The 14,598-nt window shown below is 38.4% G+C and overlaps 1 protein-coding gene across 8 annotated transcripts in view; it reads right to left on the minus strand.

Annotated features, from left to right (window-relative positions):
- Positions 1-14,598, minus strand: part of MRTFB (myocardin related transcription factor B) — a 196,910-nt gene that overhangs the window by 163,108 nt on the left and 19,204 nt on the right. Inside the window, exon 2 of one of the 8 annotated variants that reach the window (XM_057530119.1) lies at positions 10,049-10,083. The exons of the other annotated variants lie outside the window; for them this stretch is intronic. Within the exon in view, the coding sequence (XP_057386102.1) occupies positions 10,049-10,051 (3 nt within the window). The 5' untranslated portion in view covers positions 10,052-10,083. The remainder of the gene's footprint in view (positions 1-10,048; positions 10,084-14,598) is intronic. 8 annotated transcript variants of the gene reach the window in all.

The raw sequence follows: 14,598 nt of genomic DNA on the forward strand, positions 1-14,598 counted from the left end.
ATTAAAAAACATTTTATTGCTAAAAAATGCTAACCATCATCTCAGCCTTCAGCGAGTCATAATAACATCAAAGATGATTGATCACAGACCACTGTAACAAATATAATAACAATGAAAAATTGTGAAATATTATGAGAATTACCAAAATGCGACACAGACACTAAGTAAGCAAATGCTGTTGGAAAAACTGCACCAATAGACTTGCTCGATGCAGGGTGGCCACAAACCTTCGGTTTGTAAAAAAAAAAATGCAATATCTGCAAAGTGCAATGAAGTGAAGCGCGGTAAAACAAGAGATGCCTGTACTTTAATTAATATACTGAACATGTGCACAGACAGCCATATAGTACAGTTCAGTGTGCACTCGCTTTTTGTCAGATTTTCCCATTTTCATTCTCAGCTTAGTTGGACACTGCCTGAGGATAGGAGCTATGCACACTTCCCCACATGGAGTCCCAGCCCAGTGCTGAGCACTCGGTCACTACTCAACGGGACACTACGGACAAGCAAGCATAGACACAGAACCCTCAGTAACAAAAAACATTCAAAACTGCCAGAAGGCTAGAATGAACATTGATAATGTTGATGCTGTTAAACAGCAATTCACATTTACCTAGAGCTTACTAAATGTCAGACTTTGAACTATGCCCTTCACAAACAGTCTCTCGTTTCATCCTCACAAGGTCTAGAGAGGTTAAATACCTTGGAGTTGCACAGTCAAGTGGGGCAACTGGCAGGCTGACTCCAGAGTCTACATTCAACTGGCTCATGAATTCAAAAATTTAAGATTCCCCGAATATTTCCTAACAGTATGGCTAAGAAGACGTGTAGTGACTAAAAACAAACAAACAAACAACTCTTCGCCTCTTAGCCCCTATCCAGGCAGTTCCTCTGTGGGAGCACAACCCTCATCCCACCTCCCTGTCTACCAGGAAATTCCACACATCCTTAAAGTTACCTCAGGTATTCCCTTCAGCAACCCTCCCATTGCACCTTGCACACACCAACATTCTATCAGTGGTCCTGCTCTGGTCCATGTGGCTGTTTACTATTTCCCTACAAGAATCTGAGCTTCTCAAGGCTGAGAACCTTGTCTTTCCAGCTGTGCACCCGGGGCTCCCACACAGTACCTTCCACACAGCAAATGTGTGGTCAATATTTGTTCTTGAAATAGTTGTAGGAGTAGCATTAAGATTCTTAGTTTGCGGGGCTTCCCTGGTGGCGCAGTGGTTGAGAATCCGCCTGCCAATGCAGGGCACATGGGTTCGAGCCCTGGTCTGGGAAGATCCCACATGCCGCGGAGCAACTAGGCCCGTGAGCCACAACTACCGAGCCTGCGCATCTGGAGCCTGTGCTCCGCACCAAGAGAGACCACGACAGTGAGAGGTCCGCGCACCGCGATGAAGAGTGGCCCCCACTTGCCACAACTAGAGAAAGCCCTCGCACAAGAAACGAAGACCCAACACAGCCAAAAATAAAATAAATAAATAAATAATTTTAAAAAAAAGATTCTTAGTTTGCAACACCTATCTTTCACAGCAGATCTGTACAGAGATCTACATCATAAATTTCAACTCAATAATTTAAATGTGATTCCATAGCAACTAGGCAAAGTACTTCTTACAGTACTGGGAAAGGCAAGTTCTAACTTGAGGTTCAACTCACTGAAATACTTCACAGTCATCTGCTTTTGTTCTTAGTATGAAGAGAGAGAATGACAGCATTTAACTTTCTGTAACTTCCTCTCTCTTTAAGAACACTCTAGCTTTACTACTAACAATAAATCAAAACAATTTTTCAAACATAACTAGACTATAATTTCCATAAACAAAAGGACAGAATCTTATTACTTCATAAATCTAAAATATCTATTCGAGAACAGTACACCTAATCAGGCCATAGCTGTATTTCAGACTCCCACAGACCAAAAGATACGAATTGTGACATTTTATTTTTAAAGTAACAAATGCCACTCCTTTCTGACAACGGACATTTTATAAAATATGTCATGGACAATTCTATATATAAGAAAGAGATTATGGAGAGACCTCTATGGGCTAATTTAAAACATGGCCTAAAACAGGCAATGGGGTATGGTGGCGGTGGAATAAGACAACCTCTGAAGGCCTCTACCAGCTCAGTCATTTTAACTCAAAGGAAAGGAAAAATGGGTTCAATTTTTCATTCTTAATTAGGCTGCTTACTTTCTGAAAGTTTGCTGATTTCCATAATATTAAATTTCAACGTCTGGGCATTCATTCACATCTTATTTTTTCTTTTATAAAAAAAAATACAAGGCCTCCTTCCTCCTAGCCACTACCTCCACCCCTAATTATCTGACCAACAAAAAGCACTGCTGCTACCTTGACAGCCCTAAGTCCTTAAAAGGATAACAATGTAGAAATGTAAATACACCTCAGCTCAAAGGTGGGCTAACTATACTCAGCTATAACTTCTGCAGCACGGAAGCCACAAAACATAGTGATCACCTACCCTAACTAGGAAAGCTGTCCAGTGAATGGGACAGCTACCCAGGGAAAACGGACTGTGGTGCCTAAGTCCATGAGTTAATTAAATCTTAAAGGAAAAGCTCTCATCTGAAATTTACTAAGTCTCTCAAAGCTTACATTTAAAACCCTGTCTTTTTCAAACTTCACCACTGGAAATAATTGTGTGTTAACAAAAACAATTTTCATTTTTTTGGTTTTGATTCTTTTTGACAAATGGGATGCTCTTTGGTTTGTAAGGTGAAAGCCCAACAATTTAGTAAATGAAGACTTCATGTAACACTGATACATTTAAGAGCTAAGATTCAGCTAGATGAATAGACTAACAGAACTTCACTATGTTGTCCTGCTGAGTGAAAAATATAGAGACATCCATCTACTCCATGAGCTTCATTCATCACGTTCACTCGTCAGGTTGCTGCTGCATCTGATGAACATGAATTTCAGGAATAAGTTAGGAGACTGTGTCATGTAGCTCTGTGAAGTCTCTATCAGAATCTCTAAGAAATGGTGAAAAGGGAAGAATGAGAAAATATGCTCAGTCCAGATAATTCAAACAAATTAGGCCTTTACAGGTTCCTCCTGATCTGAATAAACAGACATTGTTCAGTACCCATCAACAGATGAATGGATAAAGAAGATGGGGGTGTGTATACACACACACACACACACACACACACACACACACACACACACACACAATGGACTACTACTCAGCCATAAAAAAGAATGAAATTCTGCCATTTGCAGCAATATGGATGGACTTGGAGGGCATTATGCTAAGTGAAATAAGTCAGAGAGAGAGACAAGTATCATATAATATCACTTATATGTGGAATCTAAAAAATACAACAAACTGGTAAATAAAACAAAAAAGAAGCAGGCTCACTGATACAGAGAACAAACTAGTGGTTACCAGTGGGGAGAGGGAAGGGGGGAGGGGCAGCATAGTGGTAGGGGGTTAAAAAAAGGGTTATTATGGGATTATATGAAATCATGTGTGTGAAACTTTTGAAAATTGTAAAGCACTACAGAATTTAAAGAATTTTTCATTCAATAAAATAAAAAATAGACTAAAAAAACCAACCAAATAAACAAAAACAGACAATCTTTAGTCTTTCTGGCTAAACTTTGGTTCAGGACCTCGCTGTTCTATACCATGTCAAAATTCATTTGTAATCTGTTCTGTTTTTCTCCCCCATTCTGGTTCGAGAACACCTTTTGAAAAGAAATTGTCATCCATTAACTAGGTAGATTATAAATTAAATAATACATATGTCACGTCATCATGTGATTTCATTGTTTTTTCTTCCAATAATAATCATGGTTTCTATGCCTCAGCATCCAGAAACTAGACAGAACAGAAGTTCTGAAAGGACGTTAAGTATCACCTGATTGACAGCAGCAGTACTTTAATCCTCTTTACTATTCCATAGTACGGAAAAGGGGAGCAGGGACCAGTGCCTCTTTAAAATTGCTACTCTTTCAATCTCAATTTCAATTTCAGCACCTAAGTCACTGCAGCTTTGCTGGATTGGCTTTGTGAAGGTATTATAAGCAGACTGCAGCTGCAGCCAGCTGGCCTATGTATGTGCCTAATGCAAAAGTATAGTTTTTTGCTATTACTGTAAGATTCCGTTCTCCTAACTGAAGCAGTGGAAATGGGAATTCATGGATATATCCCAGGGTTCCGCTAAAGTCCCTGGATCTAAAAAGCACAGAGCAATAGGGTGTCAGTAATACTAAGGGTGTTGATGACACTAAGAAAACCCCTGAGCTCATTCTTGTAGCTCAAATGTTTCCTTAGTAAAAACAAAGAACAAAAACAAATAAATGAGATGAGGCTTGAATATGGAAGAAGAAATACCTTTGTTAGATAAATAGTGTATTCTTATCATTCTCTGAATGTAATGCACCAAACTCAAGGCTTCCTTCCAAACACAATTTCCCTGAGCACCTTTAATCAGGCTTTTGCTGGGTGCTGGGATATGGACATGATCAATTCCCTGACTTTAGAGTTTGTTAGGAAGACAGACAAGAAAAGAGAACAATCACAACATGGTGTGGTAAAGAACATTAGATGAGACGAGGTGTGATGGGAGCATGGGAGGGAGGCGTTTTAACACAACTGGGCAAGAGGATCAGCAAAGGGATCCCAGAGGAAATAAGGAATGGAGCTAAATCCTAACAAGTAAGACAGGGGAAGGACAGGAAGGTGAGGAAGGAGGGCCACTCCACGCAAAGGGAGATGATTTGCAAATGATCTCTCTACACCAAGACTTCTTACCACTCAACAGGAAGTCCTCAGTTAGAGGAAAACGCACATTCCAAAGTACCTATCATGAGAGGGAGAAAGGCGAGCACCCTCCCCCCGCCCCCCCACACACAATGTTATATAAACTTCAAGACTTGTAGAGAGAGAGAGAGCGCGTGCGCCAACACTTGTTTTAGAACATACTGTTTGCTGGTCACATCATTACAAAGTCTGAGGTCAAACAAAACTGAAGAGCTAATCTTTGATGGTTTTAAAGTGATTATCAATGCATGGACATTCAGTTACGTTTGTTCAATTAGAAAAAAATTATAATTCTAAAAGTAGATTAAAAAAAGAACGAAATAATGCCATTTGCAGCAACACGGATGCAACTAGAATTATCATACTAAGTGAAGAAAGTCAGGAAGAGAAAGACAAATACCATATGACATCACTTATATTTGGAATCTAAAATGTGGCCCAGGACTTCCCTGGTGGTGCAGTGGTTAAGAATCCGCCTGCCAATGCAGGGGACACGGGTTCGAGCCCTGGTCCGGGAAGATTCCACATGCCATGGAACAACTAAGCCCGTGTGCCACAACTACTGAGCCTGCGCTCTAGAGCCCGCGAGCCACAACTACTGAGCCCGCGAGCCAAAACTACTGAAGCCCACGCGCCTAGAGCCCGTGCTCCGCAACAAGAGAAGCCACCGCAATGAGAAGCCCGCGCACCACAACAAAGAGTAGCCCCCACTCTCTGCAACTAGAGAGAGAAAGCCCGCACGCAGCAACGAAGACCCAACTCAGCCCAAAATAAATAAATTTATAAAAAAATAAAATAAAATATGGCCCAAATGAACCTATCTACGTAACAGAAACAGACTCACTGACACAGAGATCAGACTTGTAGTTGCCAAGGGGGAGGGTGGGTAGGGGAGGAAAGGACTGGGAGTCTGAGGTTAGTAGATGCAAACTATTACATATAGAATAGATAAACAACAAGGTCCTACTGGGAACTATACTCAATATCGTGGGATAAACCATGATGGAAAAGAAGATAAAAAAGAATGTACCTATGTGTATGACGGAGTCACTTTGCTGCACAGCAGAAATTAACACATTTTAAATCAACTATACTTCGATTAAAAAATTAATAAAAAATAAATAAAAGTAGATAGAGTGCATGAGGTGGAATCACTTTAGGAAACAAAAACTCTAAGTAGCTTCTTATCTTCATATTACTCTTAATTATTTCCTCTAGTCCTTGAGAAGAGGAAAATGGGTCCCCTACCCAAAATAGTATTAAACGTCTGAGTGATAACTCACGCATTTTCTCATTTAAACCACACCAGAAGAAAAGTACCATTAAGCTAAACTCGTGGTTACACAGAGACCAAAGGAAGGAGGCTGCGTTAGAACTCAGGTTTTCTGACCCAGGAGTCTGGGTTCTGGTCTTGACACCATCACAACTCACTGCTTATTTTCTCCTCTACAGTCTTAAAGGATGGAAAATTTGATAATTTTGAGAAGCAAAGAGTTAAAGGAGTAGCTTGCTCTCTTAACCATAATTTTTTTTTTAAAAGGCTCAGGTTCACATTGCTGCTTTTTTTTTTTTAAGAAAAAATAAAATAATACGTGTAATTCTTGGCCCTCATGGCCATTTGAAAGTAACTCCTCTACTTTTTTCCCTTTTGTTTCTTCCCTACAATTGACCACCAGCCCTACTAGTGCCTCCCAGCAAATATCTGTTATGTATTATTCAAAATCCCTAAATAGAGTACCCTGATTCAGACTGGAGGGGAACTCAAGCTTGTAATATGGACCCTGAGATGTTACCACATCATGTTGGTTTCACTCTATTTATAAAATAATTATAGAATTAAGGCTTTTTAATGATAAAAGTACTTTTTAAAAAAGTTATGTGTTAAACAAGGAATAGTTTGTTAGAGAAATATTCATTACTAAGTGAGACTAAGTTTGCAGTGAGATACTGATGTAAATCTTTATAACAATCCCCCCACATTCCACCCCCAGATTTTCCTCCTATTCAACATACTCTTGTCAGCAAAACCTGCCGCCACTGTTACAGCTAGAGTTACCACGACCACCGCAAACAGTCTTAATAGAAATAAAAAGCAGATCTGTCAATTAAACCCAAGGGAACATTAGGTGTATGCAGAGTTAACTCCTGGAATATTCTAACTCATTTTTCAGAATACAGCAACCAAGAGAGTGATCTGCAACCAATGTAAAATAAACTAATACTCTGGATTTGGTCTCATAGATTTATCCTAGACCTCAACAAAATAAGATCCCTTAGACAACCAATTCTCCAAAGAGGTACTGTTATGCACTCTTCACAGTCTCACCCCCTTCTTATGTGGTCCCGCTGCACTTTTACTTGCCTCTATCACAGCATTTATGACACTAAGAAAATGGATATAAGGCTATGAATTTTAACTGTTGTCTCAACTTCTCTGAGCCTCAATATCCTCATTTACCTTGGGGAGGAAACAATTTAAATCAAGATCTTTAAAGAACCATATTGTATAAAATTAGAAAAATTTAGCAAAAAGAAAAATAATTAAAATTACACACATGCATAGAGTAAGGAGAAGAAAGGAAATAATGAGGATCAGAGCAGAAAACCAAATTTTTAAAAAGAGAAACAAAGGAAACACAAGCTGGTTCTTTGAGAAGGTAAATAAATTTGATAAACCTCCAAATGGACTAATCAGGAACAAAGAAAGACACAAATTACAAACCAATATAAGGAATGACAGAGGTGATATTACTATACATCCTACAGATATGAAAAAGATAATAAGGGACTGTAATGAAAAACTTTATGGCAATAAATTCAACAACTTAGATGAAATGGACAAAATCTTTGAAAAATACAAAATACTGGGACTTCCCTGGTGGCACAGTGGTTAAGAATCCACCTGCCAATGCAGGGGACACGGGTTCGAGCCCTGGTCCGGGAAGATCCCACATGCCGTGGAGCAACTAAGCTTGTGCGCCACAACTACTGAGCCTGTGCTCTAGAACCTGCAAGCCGCAACTACTGAGCCCACGAGCCACAACTACTGAAGCCCACGTGCCCTAGAGCCCATACTCTGCAACAAGAGAAGCCACCGCAATGAGAAGCCAGCACACCGCAACGAAGAGTAGCCCCCACTCGCTGCAACAGAGAAAGCCCACATGCGGCAATGAAGACCCAACGCAGCCAAAAATAAATGAATTAATTAAAAAAAAAAGAAAAATACAAAATACTGAAACCCACTCAAAAAGAAATAGATAACCTGAATAGCCCTAGACCTATTTTTTTTTTTTGCCCTACATCTATCTTAAAAATTGAATTTGTAGTTTAAAAATCCTCCCGCAAAGAAAACTCTGGATCCAGATGGCCTTGTTAGTGAATTCTAACAAACATTTAAAGAAAAAAATACTACCAATTCTTTCAGAAAATTGAACAGGAAGAAATAATTCCCAATTTATTCTATGAAGCCAGCATTAACCAGATACTGAAGCTAGGCAGACATTACAAGAAGCTATTATGTCCCTCATGAACACCGATGCAAAAATTTCAAACAAAATTTTAGCAAATCAAACCCAACAATATATAAAAAGGATAATATATCATGACCAAGTGGGGTTTATCCCAGGAATGCAAGGCTGGTTTACCATTTGAAATATATTCAATGTACTTTACCATACTAACAAACAAACAAAAACTATACAATTATCCCAATAAATGCAAAAACATATCTAGCAAAATCCATTCCTGAAAAAGCTCTTAGCAAACTAAATATAGGAGAGAATTTCCTCAATCTGATAAAGGGAATCCACAAAAAAATCTACAGCTAACATCACACTTAATGGTGAACAACTGAACGATTTCCCTCTAAGATGAGGAATGACATAATTATTTACATAGAAAATGCAACAGACTCTACAAAAAAGCTACTGGAATAAGTGAGTTTAGCAAAGTTGGAGGATATAAGGTCTATATACAAAACTGAATTGTATTTCTATAAATTGTATTGTACTTCTGAATTGCAATGAACAATTTTTTATTGAAATTTTAAAAAATACCACTGATAATAAGGCCAAAAAATATGAAACAGGCTAAATCTGGCAAAAGATGTGCAGGATCTGTACTTTAAAACATTGCTGAGAGAAATTAAAAACATAAATAAAGGAGAGAAATAACATGCTCATGGGTTGGAAGACTCAACACTGTTTTAAGAAGTCAATTCTCTCCAAATTGACATATAGATTCAATATAATCCCCAACAAAATCTCAGCAGGCTGTTTTGTATAAATTGATAAGCTGATTCTAAACTTCATATGGATATGTGAAGGACCTGGAATAGCCAAAACAACTGAAAAAAAAAAAAGAACAAAGTTGGAGGACTAACACTACCAAATTTTAAGACTTAGTATAATAAAAGGCTACAGTAGTGATTAAGACAGTGTGATAGTAGCATAAAGACAGACAAACAATGAATGGAACAAAACAGACTCCAAAATAGACCCACAAGTGATTTTTGACTAAGGTGCAAAGGCAATTCAGTGAAGAGAGAATGGTCATTTCAACAAACGGTGGTGGAACAACTAGATATCCATATGCAAAAAATATGAACTCTGATCACACCGTGTATCATGTGCAAAAATCAAGTCAGAATGGATCATATGCCTACATGTAAAGCCTCAAACTGTGAAACTTCTACAAGAAAACAGGAGATAATCTCTATGATCTAGGATTAGGTAAAGATTTCTTAAACATGATACCAAAAGCATAACCCTTAAAAGGACAAATTGATAAACTGAACATCAAACTTAAGAATTTCTGCTCTTTGAAAGACACTGTTAAGAGAATTAAAAGTCAAGTCGGTTTGGGAGAAAATATTTGCAGATCATTTATCTGATAAAGAATCTATATCCAGAATATATAAAGAACTCTCAGAACTCAATAATAAGAAAACAAAAGATACAATAAATACATGGATAACAGATCTGATATTTCACAGAGAAATGGCAAATAAGCACATGAAAATTTGCTCAACACATTAGTTGTTAGGAAAATGCAAATTAAAAGCACAATGAGATGATACCAAGACACACTTATTAGAATGGCTAGAAATAAAAAGACTGACCATACCAACTGCTGACAGAGATGTGGAGCAACTGCAACTCTCATACACCGTTGGTGAGAAATGTAAAAGGACACAACAACTTGAAAAATAATTTGGCAGTTTTTAAAAAGTTAAACATACACCTACCATATGATCCAGCCATCCCACTCCTAGGTATCTGCCTAAGAGAGAAGAAAGCATATGTCCATACAAAGACTTGTATATAAACTTTCAGATCAGTTTTATTTAAAATAGTCAGTACTGGAAACACCCAAATGGCCATCAACAGTGAACAGATATATACACAAATTGTGGAATACCCATATTTCTCAGGAATAAAAAGGGAAAAACTATTGATACACTCAATAACATGGATGAATCTCAAAATAGTTATGCTGAGTGAAAGAAGCCAGGCAAAAAAGAGTACAGAGTACATGAATCCACTTATATAAAACCCCAGAGCAGGCAAACTAATCTAAGCAACAGAAAGTAGATCAGTGGCTGCATGGAGGTGGGGGCAGAGAGGCGTGAGGGTAGGATTACCAAGGGGTACAAAGAAACTTTTGCAGGTGATGTATATTTTCATTACCCTTACTGCGGTGATGGTTTCAAGGGTGTATATGTGTGTCAGAATAGATTAAATTGTACACTTTAAACACATGCCATTTATTGCAGGTCAATTATGCCTCAATAAAGCTGGGGGAAAAATAACTGCTTATATTTTACAATATCCATTTTAAACTGTCCTTTTTTCATTAGCACACTGAAAATCTTTCACTGTAGCGAAGCAATTGAGATAACTGCGTCAAACACCTTTTCTTTTGACCTTTACTTTATATAAACACAACTGTAAAAGTAAATTACTATTGGATGGAAAAGTGAACAGACTGGTCTCCCTGGATTACACAGCAGTCTGTTTATTGGCTTCAAACAAAGCCCGAATGTTTAGCTAAATTACCAGTACTGAATGCTTGGTCACTTAATTCTGAAAATATTATAACCACAACCCACCCTAGAGCAATTCATTAATTCAAATAAACATTTATTGCACATGTACTCTGTCTGGCATTGTTGTACATGGTAGATTTCAGGCAGCACGGTCAGTACCAAATTACAAAGCCATTCTGCATCTAGCCTGGGAATATTCTGTAAGGTTTTAGTCATTGCATTTAAATAATACAACTAAAGAATATCAATGGAAATAGGATGATTCTTCTAATATGGTCAAAGTTAAAATAATAAATGCCAGTGATAAGATGATTAAAGAATTGTACACTGACAGCTTAAAATTACAGAACAAAGGTATATCTTGAAACCTAAGTGAATTCAGGACAAATACTAAAAAAAGTACTTCTATACACAGCCAGAGTGGAGCTTGTCATCTTCAAGAGCTCCTGCCAGCTTGCAAGTATAAAAAGATGTGAAAAACAGGTAGACAGACCCATAATTAATTAATTAACTAACTAACTAACTATATATAACAACTAGGCAACTTTAAGTAATTTTCCTGTTAGTAGCAGAGATGACATTCTACCACAGCACATTCTCTATTGTTTAGAGTTTAGAGAATTCCATGCCTATTGGACCAAGGATGGTAATTACATCTGATGGAAGATATAAGCTTATTTAATCATCATAAATAAAACTCAGTAAGTCCACGTCTCTTGCCACTAATATATAGGAAAATTTTAGTTTATCAAGGGTATCCATTTGAAAACCTATACCGTCTTTTTTCCCCTCCAGTGGTACTTCTCTTTTAGGATTTTTAAATAAAAGAATCCAATGAACTCATGCAATGGACAAAAAAATCAATAATTATCCCTTGTTAGAGAAAACTGTTGATGCATTGTGCTTCAGATTCCCTTAGACATTGTTATTCCTTTCCTAAAACTTTCAGGCTGCCTTTGAACTATCATGTTTTCTGTTCTCAAAGGAACAATTTTACCAAACGATAAGCTTTTAGTGAATTTTGACTGACACAATGATTCCCTGTCACATGTTCTAAACACATCATACCCAAATTCATACCCACATTAAACACTGCTAATCTCCTAAATATTCGGTAACCACGGCATTTCAGACCACAGGTTCTGTGAGCATAGTTTGTGAATATTCTCATTCCCATAGAGAAGCAATGACCATTAAAACAAAAGATGAAAAACAAACCAGAGTATTCAGTCATTTTAACTTCTGGTTTTTGTTTTACAGATTTGTAAAAATGAAAATGATTTTGTTTTAGGTAAAATGGTAGGAAATATGTCCAAAAAGTAGAGACATTGAACAGCTGTTAACATAAACTTCCCATTATGGAACTTTTCCATCTCTCCTCCAATATTTACTTTAATTAAAATGGTGAAATGACACCTGTTGCAGTTGGAGTCCCACTCAAGCTGAGAACCAAATCTGTGTTTCTTCACAACACCTCCACTGTCCATTACTGCCCTGTTACATTCCCTTTTGGAGGAAAGTATTGTTCCGTCACCTAACATCTACTGACAATTTATAACGTGCCAGGCACTGTGCTAACCACTTCAGAGGCAGCATTTCCACGAGCCCACACAACAATTCTGTGATGGAGCATTTCACAGCTTGGTAGGGTGTTAATGACCTGAAGAACCTGCCCAAGGTCACAGAGCTATTTCCCTTGACAAACAGCACAGATGAAATCTTGAACTCCTCGGCAGTGAGTCTCCCAAGCCAGGCCCCAAGCGGGAGCACACCTGTCTGAGAGCGTGGACTGCTGGAACCGTGAGCACTTGGTGTTTGTTTTTTCTCAGTGTGGTTATTATTCTCTCATTCACTTTAATCGGACTGTAAGTTTTAACACGGAAGAGAAACAACGTCGTGACAGGACTACGTGTATATGACAATTTCTCTCCCACGCTTTGTTATCGTAATCTTGTCGTCAGGCAAGGTCTCTTTTCTAAGACGACAAGACTGCCGTAGAGCTATGGGGTAGAGTAGCTAGAAGTGTGATTATTACTTCTGACCACGTGTAAAGTGGTGAACATTTAAAACAACTCTGATTTAAAAGCGTATCCGTGTTTTTCATATAAGTAAATAATACAGCATAAAGTTATAAATAGGATACAGGAATGAGTACTTTATCCTTCATTCCTCCCCAGGCTTGACCTTTGATTCACGACAGCCTGAACAGCGGTTGCAAGTTGTGCTCCTGGAGCCCCTTTGGGGCACCAGTCCAGCCTTCCGCTGCCCTCTGAAGGCGAGCTGTTCTCTGTACGAGAGTCTCATGGACAACACGCTTGTAAAGAAGTTTACAAACCACGCGCTTCCACCCTTACAGCATTTCTGCACACTGTTTGGCTATCTCTGAGACGAAGAATAAAACTGACTTAAATCCAAGCGTTACGAACACAGGAGCAAGAACTGGTTGAAGACCTTCTGCATTCTCTGTCTAGTAAGAAAGACTATTCAGTGAGAGCATAATCAAGATCTGTCACTACTTAAACTACAGAAACCACAGCTGAAGTACATTAGAAATGTCTGTTTACATACAGAATACGTATTTATTACTTAGAATCACTTACCAGATTCTTTACAACTGCTAGGCAACACGTTAGCCTAAATTCCACACACACTTAATCAGAGGTGCGTTTCAATTGTACATACTTTCCATAACTCAGACAAATTTTTCCCTAATTAGACTAAATCTGAGTAGCAATAAAATATTTGGATTGGGGGTTTCCCTGGTGGCGCAGTGGTTGAGAGTCTGCCTGCCAATGCAGGGGACAGGGGTTCGAGCCCTGGTCTGGGAAGATCCCACATGCCGCGGAGCAATTAGGCCCGTGAGCCACGACTACTGAGCCTGCGCGTCTGGAGCCTGTGCTCCGCAACAAGAGAGGCCACGACAGTGAAAGGCCCGCGCACCGCGATGAAGAGTGGCCCCCGCTTGCCGCAACTGGAGAAAGCCCTCGCACAGAAACGAAGACCTAACACAGCCAAAATAAATAAATAAATAAATAGCGTTCCCTTAAAAAAAAAAAAAATTTGGATTCCAACCCCCCCGTAATTTAATGCTCCTTTTTGAACTGTATTTATCAGTCATCAAAAAATCCAAAAATTAATGGAAGGAAATAGTACATATGTGAAAGCGATCTTGTTGTTTTAGGTGGTGCAGTAGAAGAGTGACCCTGACAAACCCCGAGCCCAGCTGCATAAAGGATTCAGGCCTCATTCTTCAGGGCCGCTGTTCACCAACATCTGTAAGGGCTGCTGACTCCTTCTCTGACAGCTAGGCTGTGAACTTTTCTAGTTTGAATGATGCTACCTCTGAAGAATTAATTAGTAAACAATGAAGCTAAGTACCTCTTAATAAAAATCATTGCAGAATACAGAATAAGCTAAACTCTATCTGAGACATATTAACTATTTTTTTCCCAGGAGCTGATAAGGGGTACCTCCAAAAATCAACATTCTTTAATTTCAGCTCTGTAACTGATTTCAACAGGGATACAGTTTGCTGGGGTCTGGGGTCTCAGCACAGAGATTTTTCCGTGTATTATTTCACTAATTTATGCAGGAGTCAAATCCATAATTTTGATCATTAAAATCTGAAATGTATTCTTTCCCAGTCTTTGAGCAGTTTTGGTAAAATTCAGAATGCACAAAGTCTTAGTCTATTAGATATGTGTTGAAACTCCATTTGAAAGAATAAGCATTAATCTATAAACCAAAAG

Source organism: Balaenoptera acutorostrata, chromosome 15, assembly GCF_949987535.1.
Source record: "Balaenoptera acutorostrata chromosome 15, mBalAcu1.1, whole genome shotgun sequence".
In the NCBI taxonomy this organism is placed as follows: Eukaryota; Metazoa; Chordata; class Mammalia; order Artiodactyla; family Balaenopteridae; genus Balaenoptera; species Balaenoptera acutorostrata.